The sequence below is a fragment of the Periplaneta americana genome, chromosome 13 (assembly GCF_040183065.1).
Source record: "Periplaneta americana isolate PAMFEO1 chromosome 13, P.americana_PAMFEO1_priV1, whole genome shotgun sequence".
Taxonomy (NCBI): Eukaryota; Metazoa; Arthropoda; class Insecta; order Blattodea; family Blattidae; genus Periplaneta; species Periplaneta americana.
The window spans coordinates 55,194,919-55,210,705 of NC_091129.1; the positions used below are offsets into that span (position 1 = coordinate 55,194,919).

The 15,787-nt window shown below is 36.4% G+C and overlaps 1 protein-coding gene across 2 annotated transcripts in view; it reads left to right on the forward strand.

Annotated features, from left to right (window-relative positions):
* The window catches only part of LOC138711932 (cuticlin-1), a 97,574-nt gene that overhangs the window by 26,375 nt on the left and 55,412 nt on the right, over positions 1-15,787 (forward strand). For both annotated transcript variants that reach the window (XM_069843232.1, XM_069843233.1), the window contains exon 2: positions 4,109-4,362. In XM_069843232.1, coding sequence (XP_069699333.1) covers positions 4,109-4,362 — 254 coding nt within the window. The remainder of the gene's footprint in view (positions 1-4,108; positions 4,363-15,787) is intronic.

Genomic DNA, 15,787 nt, shown 5'->3' on the forward strand with positions numbered 1-15,787 from the left:
TTGTCTCTTTCCTGTCTGGTATTTACACTACTTCTTACATTTTACTATTACCTAAATAAACCACAACTGCCTCGAGAACGTGGCACACGTCCCAGGTGTCCTTGAAAAAAATTTACTCAAGACAAAACTGACCTTGCAATTGCTCCCCCCTACCTTCCTGCCCCCCTGATCTTGTTCGCAATGAGGCCAGGGCCCGCACTCCGCCCAGTGGCGCCACGAGTCGCGGAAGCGCCGGCCCGCGTAACGGAATGTGGCGCCAGCGCTGGAATGCGGACGGCTCACGAACCCGGCCCACTGAAACGGAAGGACTGGTGTTATTAATACATCGTGGGATGAAACCATACCAACAATATAAACCAGTATTCCCTTTGCTAGTGTGCTATCGTAAATTACGACTGTAAAAAGTGGTTCAGATGATGTATAATATAATAATTTAACGAAAAACGAAAATAAAAGCTATGAAATTCTCTCCAGAACTAAAATAATAGATTATTAATCGCCACGAACACCACCACCACTGCCACTATCACCATCATCACCACCACCACCACCACCACCAAACGTCTTCCGGCCTCACTCTGCAACCCAAGTTTATTTAGGCATCGTTGTCCTGGCGGCTTAGCCGATTTCAGCACGAACTTAATTTTTTGCGTCTATGTCCAAATTCTGTTTCTACAGAGAACGCCTTGTGCTTTTCTATATTGCAGAAAGTTTAACAACTTGTAAGTTCTACAATTTGTATGAGTAATGAAATATGTTAAATAAATTAAGTAAGCCTACTTAGGTTATTTTAGTACCCTCATCAAGTCGTATCTAAACAACAAAATGCAAAGCCACCGGCGTGGCTCAGTCGGTTAAGGTGCTTGCCTGCCGGTCTGAAGTTGCGTTCGGGCGCGGGTTCGATCCCCACTTGGGCTGATTACCTGGTTGGGTTTTTTCCGAGGTTTTCCACAACCGTAATGTGAATGCAAGGTAATCTATGGCGAATCCTCAGCCTCATCTCGCTATCACCAATCTCATCGACGCTATATAATCTAGTAGTTGATACAGCGTCGGTAAATAATCAACTAAAATAAAAAAAAAAACAAAATGCATAGGCCTTATTCCATGCAAATTAATTTCACATAATTATGCAAATGTTTTTTTTATTACCATGACAATAGCAAACACTTTACACATATTTGTCAGTTCACGACTGCATATTATAAGATTTATTTACATTCCACGTATATTTTCCTATTTCAATATAAAATATGCATATTCCGGACATATTCCGGCGTATATTTTCCTTTTGTAAAACTAAAAAGTGACACATTCAGCAACTCCGAAGCTTAACGAATAAGGAATAAAATTATCTGAAACAATAACAAAAATGGAAGCACTGCAAGAGTCCTAGTCCTTAATTCACACATGAAATTGGAAGAAAAAAAAAGTTACGTCGTGAAGCAACAGAATTAGTAGTTGACACAACAAGAAATAATAGGACTATGGAGTTTATTCCATACACCTTTGTCTTCTTGTGATGTGGAAAGGTCTTCCTCAATGTACAAAAATCTGTTTTCTGATAGGCGTAGGAGGTTCACTATGGAAAATCGTGAAGATGACATTCGTTTCTGCAACTGTCAGCTTTAATGTGGGTGAAAGATTAAAATTGTATACCTAAGTAATATTGGTCAAAATCAAGTTAGTTGTTTAAGTGTGTTTTACATAACATTCAACAAAAATTGTACATGCATTATGGTTTTAATAACTGTTAGGCCTATATTTCTACTCCATTTAAAACTAAAAACATTTAGGACTGAAATCTTTCGAAGTTTACATATTTTAAGAGTTTACAGAGCATATTTGTATGCATTTTTCAAGCTTCATAAATGCATATAAATTCGGGCTTTAGTTATCAGTAACCCAATGGAACAATCTAGCGTCACAACCGCATGTATTGCATACAGTATACTGCGCTAAACTGCGGTTATTCAATACGAAACACATTCTACAGTACAGTACAACACATCATTGTAGAAAAATTTCGAAATCATGGAACTTGGAATAACATGGCAAAAAACAAGCAAAAATGGCTAAATGCACGTGACGAAAGATTCATAGTTAATCAACTTGTCAAAAATCCAAGAATAAGTGTTCCACACAGTCGAATCATGATTGACAAGTCTTCAAACACGAAAATCAGTAATCAAACTATCCGGCGTGTATTGCGGAAAAATGGTTACCAAGGTAGAATACACGAAAGAGGCCGTACATTAGTGAGACAAATCAAGCTCGAAGATTAGACTTCGATAAAGGACATGTTGGTAAGGATGAGAAATTTTGGAACAGGGTGATTTGGTCAGATGAGACGGAGATAAATCTTTATGGTCCCGATGGCATTCATAGGATATGGAGAAACCCAAACACAGATAACGACAGAAACAACATATTATCTACAGTGAAACATGGGGCATACGCATACTATTGTGGGCATGTAATGTCTGTAAATGGTGTGGGGAATATTGAGTTCAAAGATGGGATTATGGATGAGTATGTGTACAATAACATTTTAAGGTCAAATGTTAGGTTTCATTTCATTTCATTGTGAAACAAAAGTTAATAATGTATATTTAAACTTTTTTTTTTTTTTCAAATTTAATTTTGTTTTCGACATCGCAATGACTTCACATTGCTCAAAATGTCCCAGATTCAGTGGATAGAAGACGAAAAAGTAAACAAACCCTAGCTTGTTCCCCAATACTCCGCTATCAGTCAATCTGTATCGCTCCGAATGGGACCTCAACTTCGAAGTCTAGTAATGATGTTACGAACGGATATGTATTATTTGTTACTCACGAGAAGAATGCAGAATTAAAAGGCTGGGGGGGGGGGGAGTACGTTAGTGTTAATTGATGCTTACGTTATGTGACCCAATATCAATATTATTCGTTAACAAAATATGTGGACCAGCGGTTCTCGATCTATGGTACGCGTACCATTGGTGGTACGTGAGCCACTGCTGTGTGGTACTTAAAGTGTGAAATAAAAATATAAATTATCATGAAATATAAAAATATGTAGCTATTTTCTGTATATTTTATGGAACACTCCATTAAATAAATTCAAAGAGTAACAGTTTCTCAATTGAACACGCCTAAATAAAGCAATCAGTTATTGGTATTCGAGCATAGAAACGTTAATTATGACCCTAGGATCAACACATAGCATTTTCGCATAATAAATTCGGTTATTGGTACAGTTAATAACCTAAATTAAAAACAGTGGTACGTCATTGAAAGAGGTTGAGAACCGCTAATGTATTCATGAATTGCTAGTTGAAAAGTTACTAATTATAATTCTTAAGTACTACATTATTATTAATAGTTACCTTATTCAAATAATTAGTAATCTTTAATTTCCATATGCATATTGTAACTATTTACTATGTTTTCATGGAGTATTCAGATCTTACGGTATTGAACTCTTCATAAAACGGGGATTCAATTCGATCTGAGTCTCAAGGACGATACACCTAAAAAGTGGGATCAGATCGTATTCAGTTTGAATTGAGTTCCATGAAAACGGGTATCGTATTCAATTCGATCTCAATACGCTAAGCGCGTGATCGATCGTCATTTGTTTGATATGTCAGCTGTTTTACCGACAGTGAGGGAAACATGTATGTTGAAAAAGAGTGTTGTAAAACATAATATTTCGTGTTTTCCTAAAAGTCAATATTGTCATTATTCATTAACAGCCAGAATATTAAGTTTTCAAGCGCCACATTTGGAAAACGCAACATTGTTTATAGCTAATGCCTACAGAGTGACCAACACGCTAATATGTCGATGACATGTTAACCAACATAATTACTTTCGAAACTTCAGCTTCCGTACTCAGATCGTTTTCAATACGTATCGAAAATTGCATGAAAACGGGGATCGTATTCAGATCGAATTGAATACTCCGTGGCGTAGTAAATATTTGCAGCACCTTGCTACATAAATGCTTATCTGAGTGATGCTTATCATAATCAACACACAGTCTTGAAGATCACATTCCTCTCGTCTCCTCCTGAGTAACCAGCAGAAGTTACGTATTAATAATGTGCTGTTTGATAACGCAGGAGGTGGCGAGGTATGGAGGCAGGAGGTGGGGTCGCAGATGGAGATCGGGGTGTCGCAGGCCGGGTACCGACGTGTACAGCTACGCTGTGGCGCGGACTACATGCAGGTGGACGTCGAGACGGATGATGACTTCGATGGCGTGATCTACACGCGCGGCAGTTATCACAACCGCGAGGCGCCTTGCTTCCTGGACCCACGCGGAGGCCGCAGCTTCTCTCTCAAGTTCCCGCTCTCCCAGTGCCACACCAAGCTGGTAAGATATACAACTGTAGGCCTATTAGAGTTCAAGTCCTTACCAGTGCCGGATTTAGGCCTAGGCGGCAATTTCCAGTAGAGATGGGAAAAGTTGTTATTTTCTCGTAACAGTTCCAACTGTCCCAGTTCCATGAAAATACTAGGTTCTAAATAACAGTTCCAAAATAACAGTACCACCATATATTATATAGCCTACGCCGAAGTTCGCTCCACAGCACCGGATCGAATCCCTCCTCCAGTGTTTTTCCCTTTGTGGCCTGACTCCATGTTGTTACCATAACATATAAATTCTGTTGGATCAGAAATTAATTTTTACATTATATATATATATATATATATATATATATATATATATATATATATTAATGTGGAAACTGTACCAAAATAAAACACACCAGGAATGAACGAAACTCCTCCAGAGTCAAGTCCCTAAATTCAGTTCTGTCATTCTGTGAAGCGTGTGACACAATTTATTTTTGTTAAAACCCTTTAGTCAAAGTAGTTTATGCAAACATTTGGGTAAAAAGGGCAAAAGTATAAGTCGAGGGCCATGAGAAAGTCCAGAAGTCATACTGACAGTATTGACACCACGAAACCAGTTACGTTATATTTATGCTCGACGCCATACTATTATAACGTCTTTGCTCGACGCCAGTTCAGGATTAAAAGTTGGTATTGATTTTGTCCCTGAAAATTGTTAAAAGTAGCCAGATCTAGTGACAAAGTCGCTAAATTGATAACACCGCAGCAACGGTTGTCATAATGTAGTTCCATACACGGCCGACTTGATGCTAGCTTCGCTTCACCTTTGAAAGCGAAGGGAGCATCAAGTGGCCGTGTTCCATAACATCGAGTATATTGTAACATGTAACAGCAAGTATTTTGTATAACAGGTACAGTACTACTAGTATGTAATGTAACAGTAATGGTTTGGAACAGGCCGTTACGTTATTTTATAGTCATGACTCATAATGTAGTTCCATAACATCGAGTATTTTTTGTAACAGAAAGTTATTTTTTGTAAGAGCAAGTATTTTTTGTAACATGAGTATTTAATGTAACAGTGGAAGAGCCACGTACTACTAGTACGTAATGTAACAGTGGTATTTAGGAACAGGTACGGACGCTAAATGATCACATACCTCCCTGTATGCCATGTGATGCAGTACGACGTCATAATGAGTCGAGATGTGAATTCCTGGAAATGAAATCTTTTCTAATGCTAAATTGAATTCGTAGATCAGGTTTGTTCGAAGCAGGAAATGTAATGTAATTTTAAATTATTTGTAAATTGGTCACGAAATCGAAATGGATCCCAGTGGTAAATAAAACCTAACCTATTCTTCCTCTTCTACTTAGCTGGTCACAGTAGTGTTCAATTTCTCCAAAAATGCGTAAATAAAAGCTATAATAATTTCGGCCGTGCTAAAATTCATATTAATAATATACCGTCATGAAGAAAGGAATCTCATTGTAATGAAATATGAAAATTTACCGTTGTACTTTTTTTTAAAACAAAAGAACTTCAATAATACAGTCATGTTTCAACAGAATTTAGTTTAATTTCAAGAATTGGTAATGAAACTAAAACTGTAAAATATTTGGAATTAAAACATAACCTATATATTTTCATCTCCCTTGATAAAATTCACAATGTAGTTACTATAATACGGCATTATGTTATTTGATAGAATCCTATACTTAATTAACATCAGTTCCAAGATAATGTGTACATTTTTTAAAGACTATCTTCGTATCTCTACTATTTATCCTTTACTTTAGTTTCCAACATTTTTTTCAGTACGACGAAAGGATTCCCAATTCTGCTTTCAAACAGTGACACCAACTTATATGGGCTCGTGGAATCCGAGCCCACCCAATAATTTATCGTGTTGTGAGATTTATTTAACTTACGGCTCGTCAAATGTTTGAGCCCACCCACTGTTTTCCAAAAGTTGGCGTCACTGCTTTCAATAGTACCAAACATGTTCCGTTCTGTGGAACAGGCGTTGTCATAGTGTAGTTCCAAAGTGAAACGAGTATTTGTAACCGTAAGTATTTCGTACTAGCTCAGAGCAACACTGTTATTTTGGAACATAGTGTTCCAAAGTGCTGTTACTTTTTGGAACAGTTCCAAACAAGGAACGGTTCCAAAATAACTTACGTTATTTTTTCCCCATCTCTAATTTCCAGGGAGGTGGCATTTCTCTCTCTCTCTCTCCCTTTTTTATTTCCTTTTTTTCCATTTTCATTTTACGGTGAAATTTGTTTTTAAAACACTTGTTGGTAAATCTTTTCTGTTGAAAATCGAAAGTCGCATTGTCGCGGTCGCGGCGAGAGTGAAAGGAAAGTGTGCAGCTGCATAATTATATTGTAATACCGGTATCACGTTATTATACTATGAAACTGCTTAAATTTAACTGCTTGTATAAACAAGAATGCATTGTTGAAAATCATATTGGATGTGTGTTTGTTGTTTATCGCTTTGAATAGTAACCATAACTGTTACATTTCCAATATACTGGATGGCGCAGATAAAAGTAGCCCGCCTCCCGTTTGAATGCGAATGCGATATTTTGAATGTTTGAAATTCCATTATCGTAGTCTATCACATCGTATCATAATGAAATGAGTAAACAGCTAGAATAATTGATAATTTTATGCATAATCGATTGTTGGCATTCTTCCTGTCAGTATTTCATTAGTCATCAGTCAAATTACACGTGTCTGTTGCATTCTGCAAAATGACTTACACGATACAAGAAAAAGTGGAAATTGTGGAAACGTATGTGAGAACAGGTTCGATTAAGGAAACCCGCGAAATTTTCAGGAAAAGTTTCCGGAAAGAGGACAACCGACAAAGAAAGCAATACAGAGATTGGTTAAAAAAGTGGCACGCTACGGGATTTGTGCAAGTGTATGTGAACATGATTAGATGTGCACAGCTGTATTTGATAGGGAGTCACTTTCAACATCTTCTATGAAAGGTGAGTCCTTTTCAGCACTTTGCTTCTGTATTTACTCTATACTTACACGGGCTACTTTTATCTCCGCCACCCTGTATATCGTCAACAATACTATTTAATCACTTTCTAGCATTTGCACTATATAATTTAGATAATGAAAGGTTTGTTCCTCAAAGAGTTGGAGATTATTTTTCAATTTACTTTATACTTCCTATCGAAGTAAGAAATACTCGTAATAATTTTACCACCAACAAAACCGATGCTTAAAAATAAACCACAGCCTGGCTTTCACAAATCAATTTTGTTTCAACAATTAATAAGTTTGAATACGCTTCTTTTCATCGAATCTGATGCGCTTCGTCAGATCGACTTTGATGACATCAACATTACTTCCTCTGTGAAGGAAGTGCGAAGGAAATCTTTACAATTCACAAGTAAGATCTATGAATTTTGATTCCAGTAATTTATTGTTTTCTGAATTGTAACATTTCATTTAAAACTAATATAAACTAAACATGACCTGTATAATAGCTGCTCATAAATTGTTTGTGGGAGTTGGGGTGGCGGCAAATTTTAGCACTGCCTAGGGGCGGTACTATACCTAAATCCGGCCCTGGTCCTTACTATAATATTTACATTCTTTCCAGTTATGACAGTGAAATTTCGATTTTAAAGAAAAGAAATCGACATAAACTTAAAAGCGCCTGTTGACATGGTGTTAATTAATAATATACCGCGAAAAAATATTATCGGCTGTCTTATCGTTGTTAAACACTCCTGGGGTTATATGCGTTATTTTTACTAAAATCGATTCATTTTGAATTGTACTCATGTACTGTAGATTACTCTTTAACACTAACCTACGAAAAATGACTTCGTCATAATACACTGGACAGCTGATTTAAAGACGATTCAAGGGCTTTGAAACATATTCTTGAAGCAGATGAGAAGGTGAAACAATTTTAATTTATTATTTTACATCTATGCCCTCTCGCCTATCTCATCCTAATTGAGTCACCATAGAGCCAACTGGCTGGTCTCTATATTGAGACGATTCGACAGACTCAAGTCATTATTCAATTGACCCCTTACCTAAGAGCCAATTGGCTAGTCTTTTATATTGAGACAACTCATCCTGCCTTAGGTATTTCCGTGGTTTTCCTAAGGCGCTAAGACAATTGTCGGGATGAGCCCTAAAGAGAAATGGGCCACGCACCTATATGCCCTTCCCTATAAAGTTCCCCAATTTCTGATAAAACGACATAAATACCCAGGTTCAGCATCTATAAAATATCTATAAAAATATCCGTTACATGGGCGAGGTTACTCGAATAGTCGCATTGCGAAAGGACAGAGAACCTTTCAATTTGCAGATTAGAATTAGCGGCGTCTCTTCCGACTGCCTTCACTTGCCTTGTCATCGAACAGCAAACGAACGAGTCTTCTCGACTCCACCTGCACTGTGAAATGATAAAGTTCCTTTTAATGTGCAGACTTACATCTTCCGCCATTTCTTCTTCGTCCTGTCCTGTGATCAGTTTGATCACATTCTCTTCCCCTGGCGTATGTGGTACCTAAGAGGTTAGGTCCATTTTCGGCTTTCCCCCTCCAGAATTTTCTAGAGCTCCTTCAGTGGAGTAGAGTCGGGTCGATTCGTGAACGAATCATTCATTCGAAGGACTAATAATAAAGAATCGTAAGAATCGATTCGTGGTATCAACGAATCGTGTTCAAAAGAATCGTAACGAATCGTCGTTCAAAAGAATAGTAAGAATCGGCATGATATCGTAACCCACGATTCTATTTACTTGCTTGATGAATGATGTAACCTGTCAGCGGACATTTCCGAACCGTGTCGATTGCTCCCGAGAGAGAATGAAATCAAAATACAGTACTGCATTTGTTACGTGTGAAAAATAATGAATACGGATCTGAAATTTGCATGGGTAAATAGAGATGTAATGATAATAAGGTTCAGTTGATAAATTATAATTAAGAAACACTATCTTTGATAATTTTGTAGACTAATGGAGGTCATGATGAATGGTTCCGGCCAATGAGCAAGAGACAATCCAATTTCTCGCCTCTTATGCCATCTATGCCAGAGATGTAGAAGGTTTTTGTCCCACCCTTGATTTGCAAAGGAAAGTGTCCTGCGACTGTGAGTCGTTCGTTGATAATTCAAAAGAATAGTTGGAATCGCAGACTGAGTAGAGTTATATACCAGATCTCGGCTCCGCCCGGAGTGCCCGGTTTTATGAATCCATCTCCGGCCGACAAGAAACCTTTGTCCGGGGAAATTGCGTTTGAAATGTTAATAATTAGCAATGCTGTAGTAAAAATTCACTGTCCATCAAATAACTTTAAAAGTGAGCATCTATGTCACACTTATAATGACGCAAGCATATAACTTTAGAAGTGAGCGTCTGTGGTAATGTTGAAGTTTCAGCGTGCTTCTCTTTTCGCTAGACACTAGTCTCTCACACTACTCCAACAATCACCAACAATGAAAGATGACGTAAATATAAAATTAAGTTAAAACAAATAATTTTGATATGATGATAATATATTTCAAAAATATGACTTCAATCAACCATTTTCAATTACCTTTTGTCATTAATAAAATTTTGTAGCAGTATTGTAACGAAACCTGAATGCGTAACAATGGAACAATTTCAAATTTAAAACTCAATATTCACTTCCTTGATCCTTCACAAGTCTGTTCTTACGGCTTTATAGTGCAGTGCAGTCTGTTATGCGAAGTGCGGAATTTTGTGCGAGGAATTTGCTCAACAGGACTATTTTCAAATTTTTCGTCATATTCCAGTTCGATGGTTGTCCCTTCAATTAGCTATTGAACGCCTTGTTAAAATGTGGTACGCTTGAAAATGTATTATTTGGCAAAAGGTGATTGGAAATTTGTATGTTCCCAAGAAGATAAAGTAAATGAACATTATTGTACACTTCCAATTTTCTTTAAGGCGATTAAAATATTAGAATATGAAAATACTCTTTCAACCGAAGTGCATAAAATCATGTCCGGAGTAAATACTCAAATAGAAAGTCGTAAAAAGGACTCATTTTTCGGTTTTGAAGTGAATATATCGCTTGAAAATCTCACAGAGTCAGAAAAGCAAACTGTAATGAAAGAGTTAACCACTGTGTATGACAGATTGTTACAGAATCTAGCCAAGTGGTACGATTTTAGTGATAACATATGTTCTTGATCAATCTGTTCTCATTTAATGACTTAGTTCGCGTAGCAAAGAAATTTCAAATTGCTTTCGAGTTCGATGGAAATAACCTCTACAATGAATGGTCAATTTTAAAGGTAGTGATAACAACATTGATGCAAGACAAAGATAAAAATCAATATTGCAAACTTTGGATATCTTTTTTTAGAAAATCTACGGCCCCTAATATGTTAATAATAATGCAACATGTTCTAGCAATTCCATTAAATAACGCGCATGTGGAAAGAGTGTTTAGTGTCATGAATAGTTTGTGGACAGACGACAGGAACAGAATGTTAACAGAACTAGTGAAAGTGGAAATTTGTGTTTAAATTAAATTGAGTTTAAGCTGTCAGAAATTCTACAAAATTACCTCGGGAAACAAGACTTCTGGAATCTGCAAGGAGCTCCAAGAAATGCAAATTTTAAGATAGGCCTACGTCTACCTTAATAGAGCAAAGATTTAATTATTGCTGAATTTTTAACAGTTTTACAACTCTTTTATGTGAGGCTCTGAAAAAATGAACTAATATGCATTTAAGAAAGTATATTTTTTTGTGCCATGCCTAAAAATTTCACCATGATTGGATTGTATTTGACGGAGAAATAAATTTCCAAAGTCTGCAAATTTGGCATTAAAATTAAGGAACTTGTTAAAAACGTTTTTTTTTTTTCGGGATTTCAAATATTAATTTATCCGTCCAACCAAATCCGACATTGTTGAATTTTTAACCGATTCTTTAACTTGCAATACGAAATTAAATAGGCTATCATAAATTGTAAAAGGAATAATAATAATAATAATAATAATAATAATAATAATAATAATAATAACAATGCGCCCAATAATAGTAATAGTAACAATTAATTTTATAGACTTCGTAAATCTCCGGGTTTGGCGATAGTTCAACCTGACAACCCTAAGACTGGGAAGAATCGTGAACGAATCGATTTGTAATGTATGATTGAATCGTTGGAATCGACTTCTGAAAAAGAATCGTGTTACCCAACTCTACAATGGAGCAGCGTAATCCGGAGTGAGACAAGTGGCCAACAGGCTTGGTACTCATATAGTTATTATTATTATTATTATTATATTATTATTATTATTATTATTATGTACCGAAGTACATATGATATTTCCGTGCAGAAATCCCGGTGCCGGAGAGAATTTTTCTCTGTTCCACTCATCTTTCATCATTGGTACTCACTTATTCAGTTTCAGCCCCGAATCCTTTGCGAGGACGCGTTTTACGTACCTTTTAAATTTATCCTCCCACTTTTCATTTCTCCTCTTTCAATTCAATGAAACAGTTGGAACACTGATCTGAGTGAACGTTTCGAAACAGTGTGTCGACACACTGAGATGTTCTGTGATTCGAAACACTTGGACTTGAATGCTTCGATACAGTAACTGTTTCAGTTTCACCAAGGTTTGACTCTGTATACCGACTGTACTCTGCTGTGTCGAGCATCGAGTGTATATAAGAGAAGAGAACCAATGAAACAGTTAATGTTTCGAAACATTGGTTTGGTTGAAAGCGAAAGCGCTTCAGAGCTGCATTCTATCCCATGCGTCCTGTCTCAAACTGCTTCGCGAAGGGAAGTTTGCAGACATACTTTCAAATCAAGCCGAGTAGTTATATCCGAAGAAATAATAATAATAATAATAATGATAATAATAATTTACCTATAAAATTAATAATAATAATAATAACAATAATTGTTGTATGTATTGAAATAACTTTTACAATCTGAATACTATTTATTGCATGATTTTTTAAGGTTTTTCTATATCAACAATGTTATTTAATTTTATGTTATTTGTTCATGTTGAATATAAAAGAAATAACGAACATTTGACTGTAGAAGATGCAATTTTAACATTATACGTGCATGTTTGATAGTATTTATTTTTATTGTTTTTTTATATATATACAATTTAACGTCCATTTGTCCTATGTTAATGTAGCCTATGTTTTTCTCGTGGTTCTGAAGGCTTAGGCCTAATGTAAATATCGGTCATCGCGTGTGGATTTGTATAGGCTACTTATGAGCAAATACATATCGTACATACATTAATTATAAACTTATTTAGCGGTTAATAATCATCACATTTATTCTGTACTAGCAAATTAAACTCATGACTACATTTGGAATCTGATAGCTACTTCGAAATGACGTGACATAGGTATATTTTTAAAGTAGACGTGATTACTAATAAAAAAATAAATGTTGCTACTTCAGTTCAAAACATCAAGTACTGTACCGCAAGGTTGTCATGTGTCGTATCTAGTGTAATTTCTAGTGATGGGTCGTTCGCGAACGAACTGACTCTTTTGAACGACTCTCTTCTTCGAGCTAGTAACGAGCTAGCTCGCTCGTTGAGAGCTGGTCGTTCGCGAGGCACTTCCGGCTCCTTCAGCTCGCGGCCCTCAGACAGAGAAGGTGAGATCGCGCCATACGCCAGTAGCGGACGGATGTGGAACTAATATTACGCGGCTTTATGTCAGCTGGTGTGTGTGTGTGTGTGTGTGTGTTTTTTTTACAGTATATATTTCAACATGCCCCATTACATAGGTAATATTACATGTTTTGACATTTCTAGATAATTACATTTTTAAGATTGCAAATTTGCCAGTTGCGTAATCAATAAATATGTGTGATAAGATATGCGATGAGAATAAATTATAGTTAAGTACCATTCCAAATTCTGAATTCTTGCACCTTCCTACTTACAAACTTTCAAATTACATTAGCATTATTAATTGAAGATTATAAGACCCTGTGTTTCCCTAGTTACAATTTTAAATTACATCAGCAGCAAGAATTTAAGTATATATCACTCCTACATTTTTCTAGTTACAGATTTCAATTCAATAAGCAATAAACACACAAAAGGATAAAGATAATATACCAGTAAGTTACATAGATAGATCAAGAGACATTAAGGACATGGACATAGTTCCACAGTAACAGTTTTACAAATTACACATACAATTAGAATATGTCTTAAAATATATTTACAAATTACCAAACCCCACATAAGAATAGAAACACTCTAAATTATATTTAAAAATTATCAAGACTTCACTTTCACTATCCTAGATTTCAATTCAATAAGCAATAAACCCACAAAAGGATAAAGATAATATACCAGTAAGTTACACAGATAGATCAAAAGACTTTAAAGACATGGACATAGTTCCACAGTATTCATTTTAGATTTCAATTCAATAAGCAATAAACCCACAAAAGGATAAAGATAATATACCAGTAAGTTACACAGATAGATCAAAAGACATTAAAGACATGGGCATAGTTCCACAGGATCAGTTTTATAAGTTACACATACAATTAGAGTATAATCATCTTAAAATATATTTACAAATTACCAAACCCCACATAAGAATAGAAACACACTAAATTATATTTAAAAATTATCAAGACTTCACTTTCACTATCCTAGATTTCAATTCAATAAGCAATAAACACACAAAAGGATAAAGATAATATACCAGTAAGTTACGCAGATAGATCAAAAGACATTAAGGACATGGACATAGTTCCACAGTATCAGTTTTACAAATTACACATTACACATGCAATTAGAATATAATCATCTTAAAATATATTTACAAATTACCAAACCCCACATAAGAATAGAAACACACTAAATTAAAATTAAATATTATCAAGACTTCGCTTTCACTATCCTATTTACAAGTTTTGCAGTTTCACTGTCAAGTTTGATGTTTCACAGAATTGTGAAGTCTATATCGCGGACGAAGGTCGAAAATATTTGGAGGTAGTTGGAGGCCAGTGCTTCGCACGTTGTTGGCCACTTGCCTCCTGCTTCTTGGATTTTTCTTAACATATCGTTCCTTTGTCTGGTCACTATGTTACAATCAAATATTACGTGATTTACTGTTTGTTCCTGCTGTCCACATGGGCATATGGGAGACTCTATTATTCTAAATCTGTGGAGATATGCCCTCAGCTTTCCGTGTCCTGTTGTCATTGCTGTGAATTCTGGGGAAATGGGCACCTTTCGGCTCAACCTCCTCTTGACTGAGGGAAAAAAGGCTTTGCTTATCCTTCCTTTCGTCGAATTGGACCATTGTTGCTGCCACATGTCGAGCCCCCTCTCCTTCTCTCGTGTCAGAATAACTTCTCTTGGTGTTTTGTTGTAGACGACTTCCCTATCCTCTAACGCCGCTGCTTTCGCCAATCTGTCTGCTAGTTCGTTGCCCAATATACCGGAATGTCCTTTGACCCAACCGAAGTGTATTATCCACTTGGATTGTGTTAATTCTATAATTTTTGTTTTTATTCTCTCAATTATTCTGTTCCGTTTGGATTTGTTACTCAGTAGGTCTAATGTTATCTTGCTATCAGAGTATATGGCGACAAGCTTCTCTTCGTCTGATCGGTCTTGGATTCCTTGGAGCGTTTCTAGTACCTTTAAGACTGCAATTTGTTCAGCTTGGTTGTTTGTACAGTTTTTGTGTAATTTGTATTTTAGTTGTTGTGTTGGGTTCCCGTTCTCGAATATAATTCCGGCTGCTCCTACATTTTCTCCGGTCTTGCTACCATCGGTATACACTTCGGTTGGATATAGGGCTCTGTGTGTGTGTGTGTGTGCGCGCGCGCGCGCGTGCGTGCGTGCGTGTGTATGTAGAAAAATATACGTATAACATTTTATAACGTTCATGTTGCAGACTTTGTTTTTTTCATTTATTTTGTTTAACATAATACGATTGTCCCTGTCATTCTTCTGATTCCTAATGTCATTAGATTAGACTATTATTGACAGTTTCGATATGTTACGCAACCAGCTCTTGAACGAAGTCGTTCGCGAGCTATCTAGCCGCTCGTGAACGAACGCGTTGGCAACCAGCTCGCGAATGAAGGAGCTGTCAACCAGCTCGTGAACGAACTGACTCTTTTGAACGTCTCTCTCTTAGGAGCGCGACTGACGAGCTAGCTCGCGCCTAAGAGCCGGTTGGACCCATCACTAGTAGAGATGGAAGGAAAAATCACTAGTAGCGATTTTTCACCGGTGATTAAAATATCACTTTCACTCCAGTGAGTGAACTGTTCATTAACCAGTGAAATAGTGATCAAGCGGTGATTTACTCACTGCACCATAAGCAACTGTAACATATCACTATTTCCTATATAGTGATTTCAACATACAGCTCAATGTCTTACTTGCAGTCTT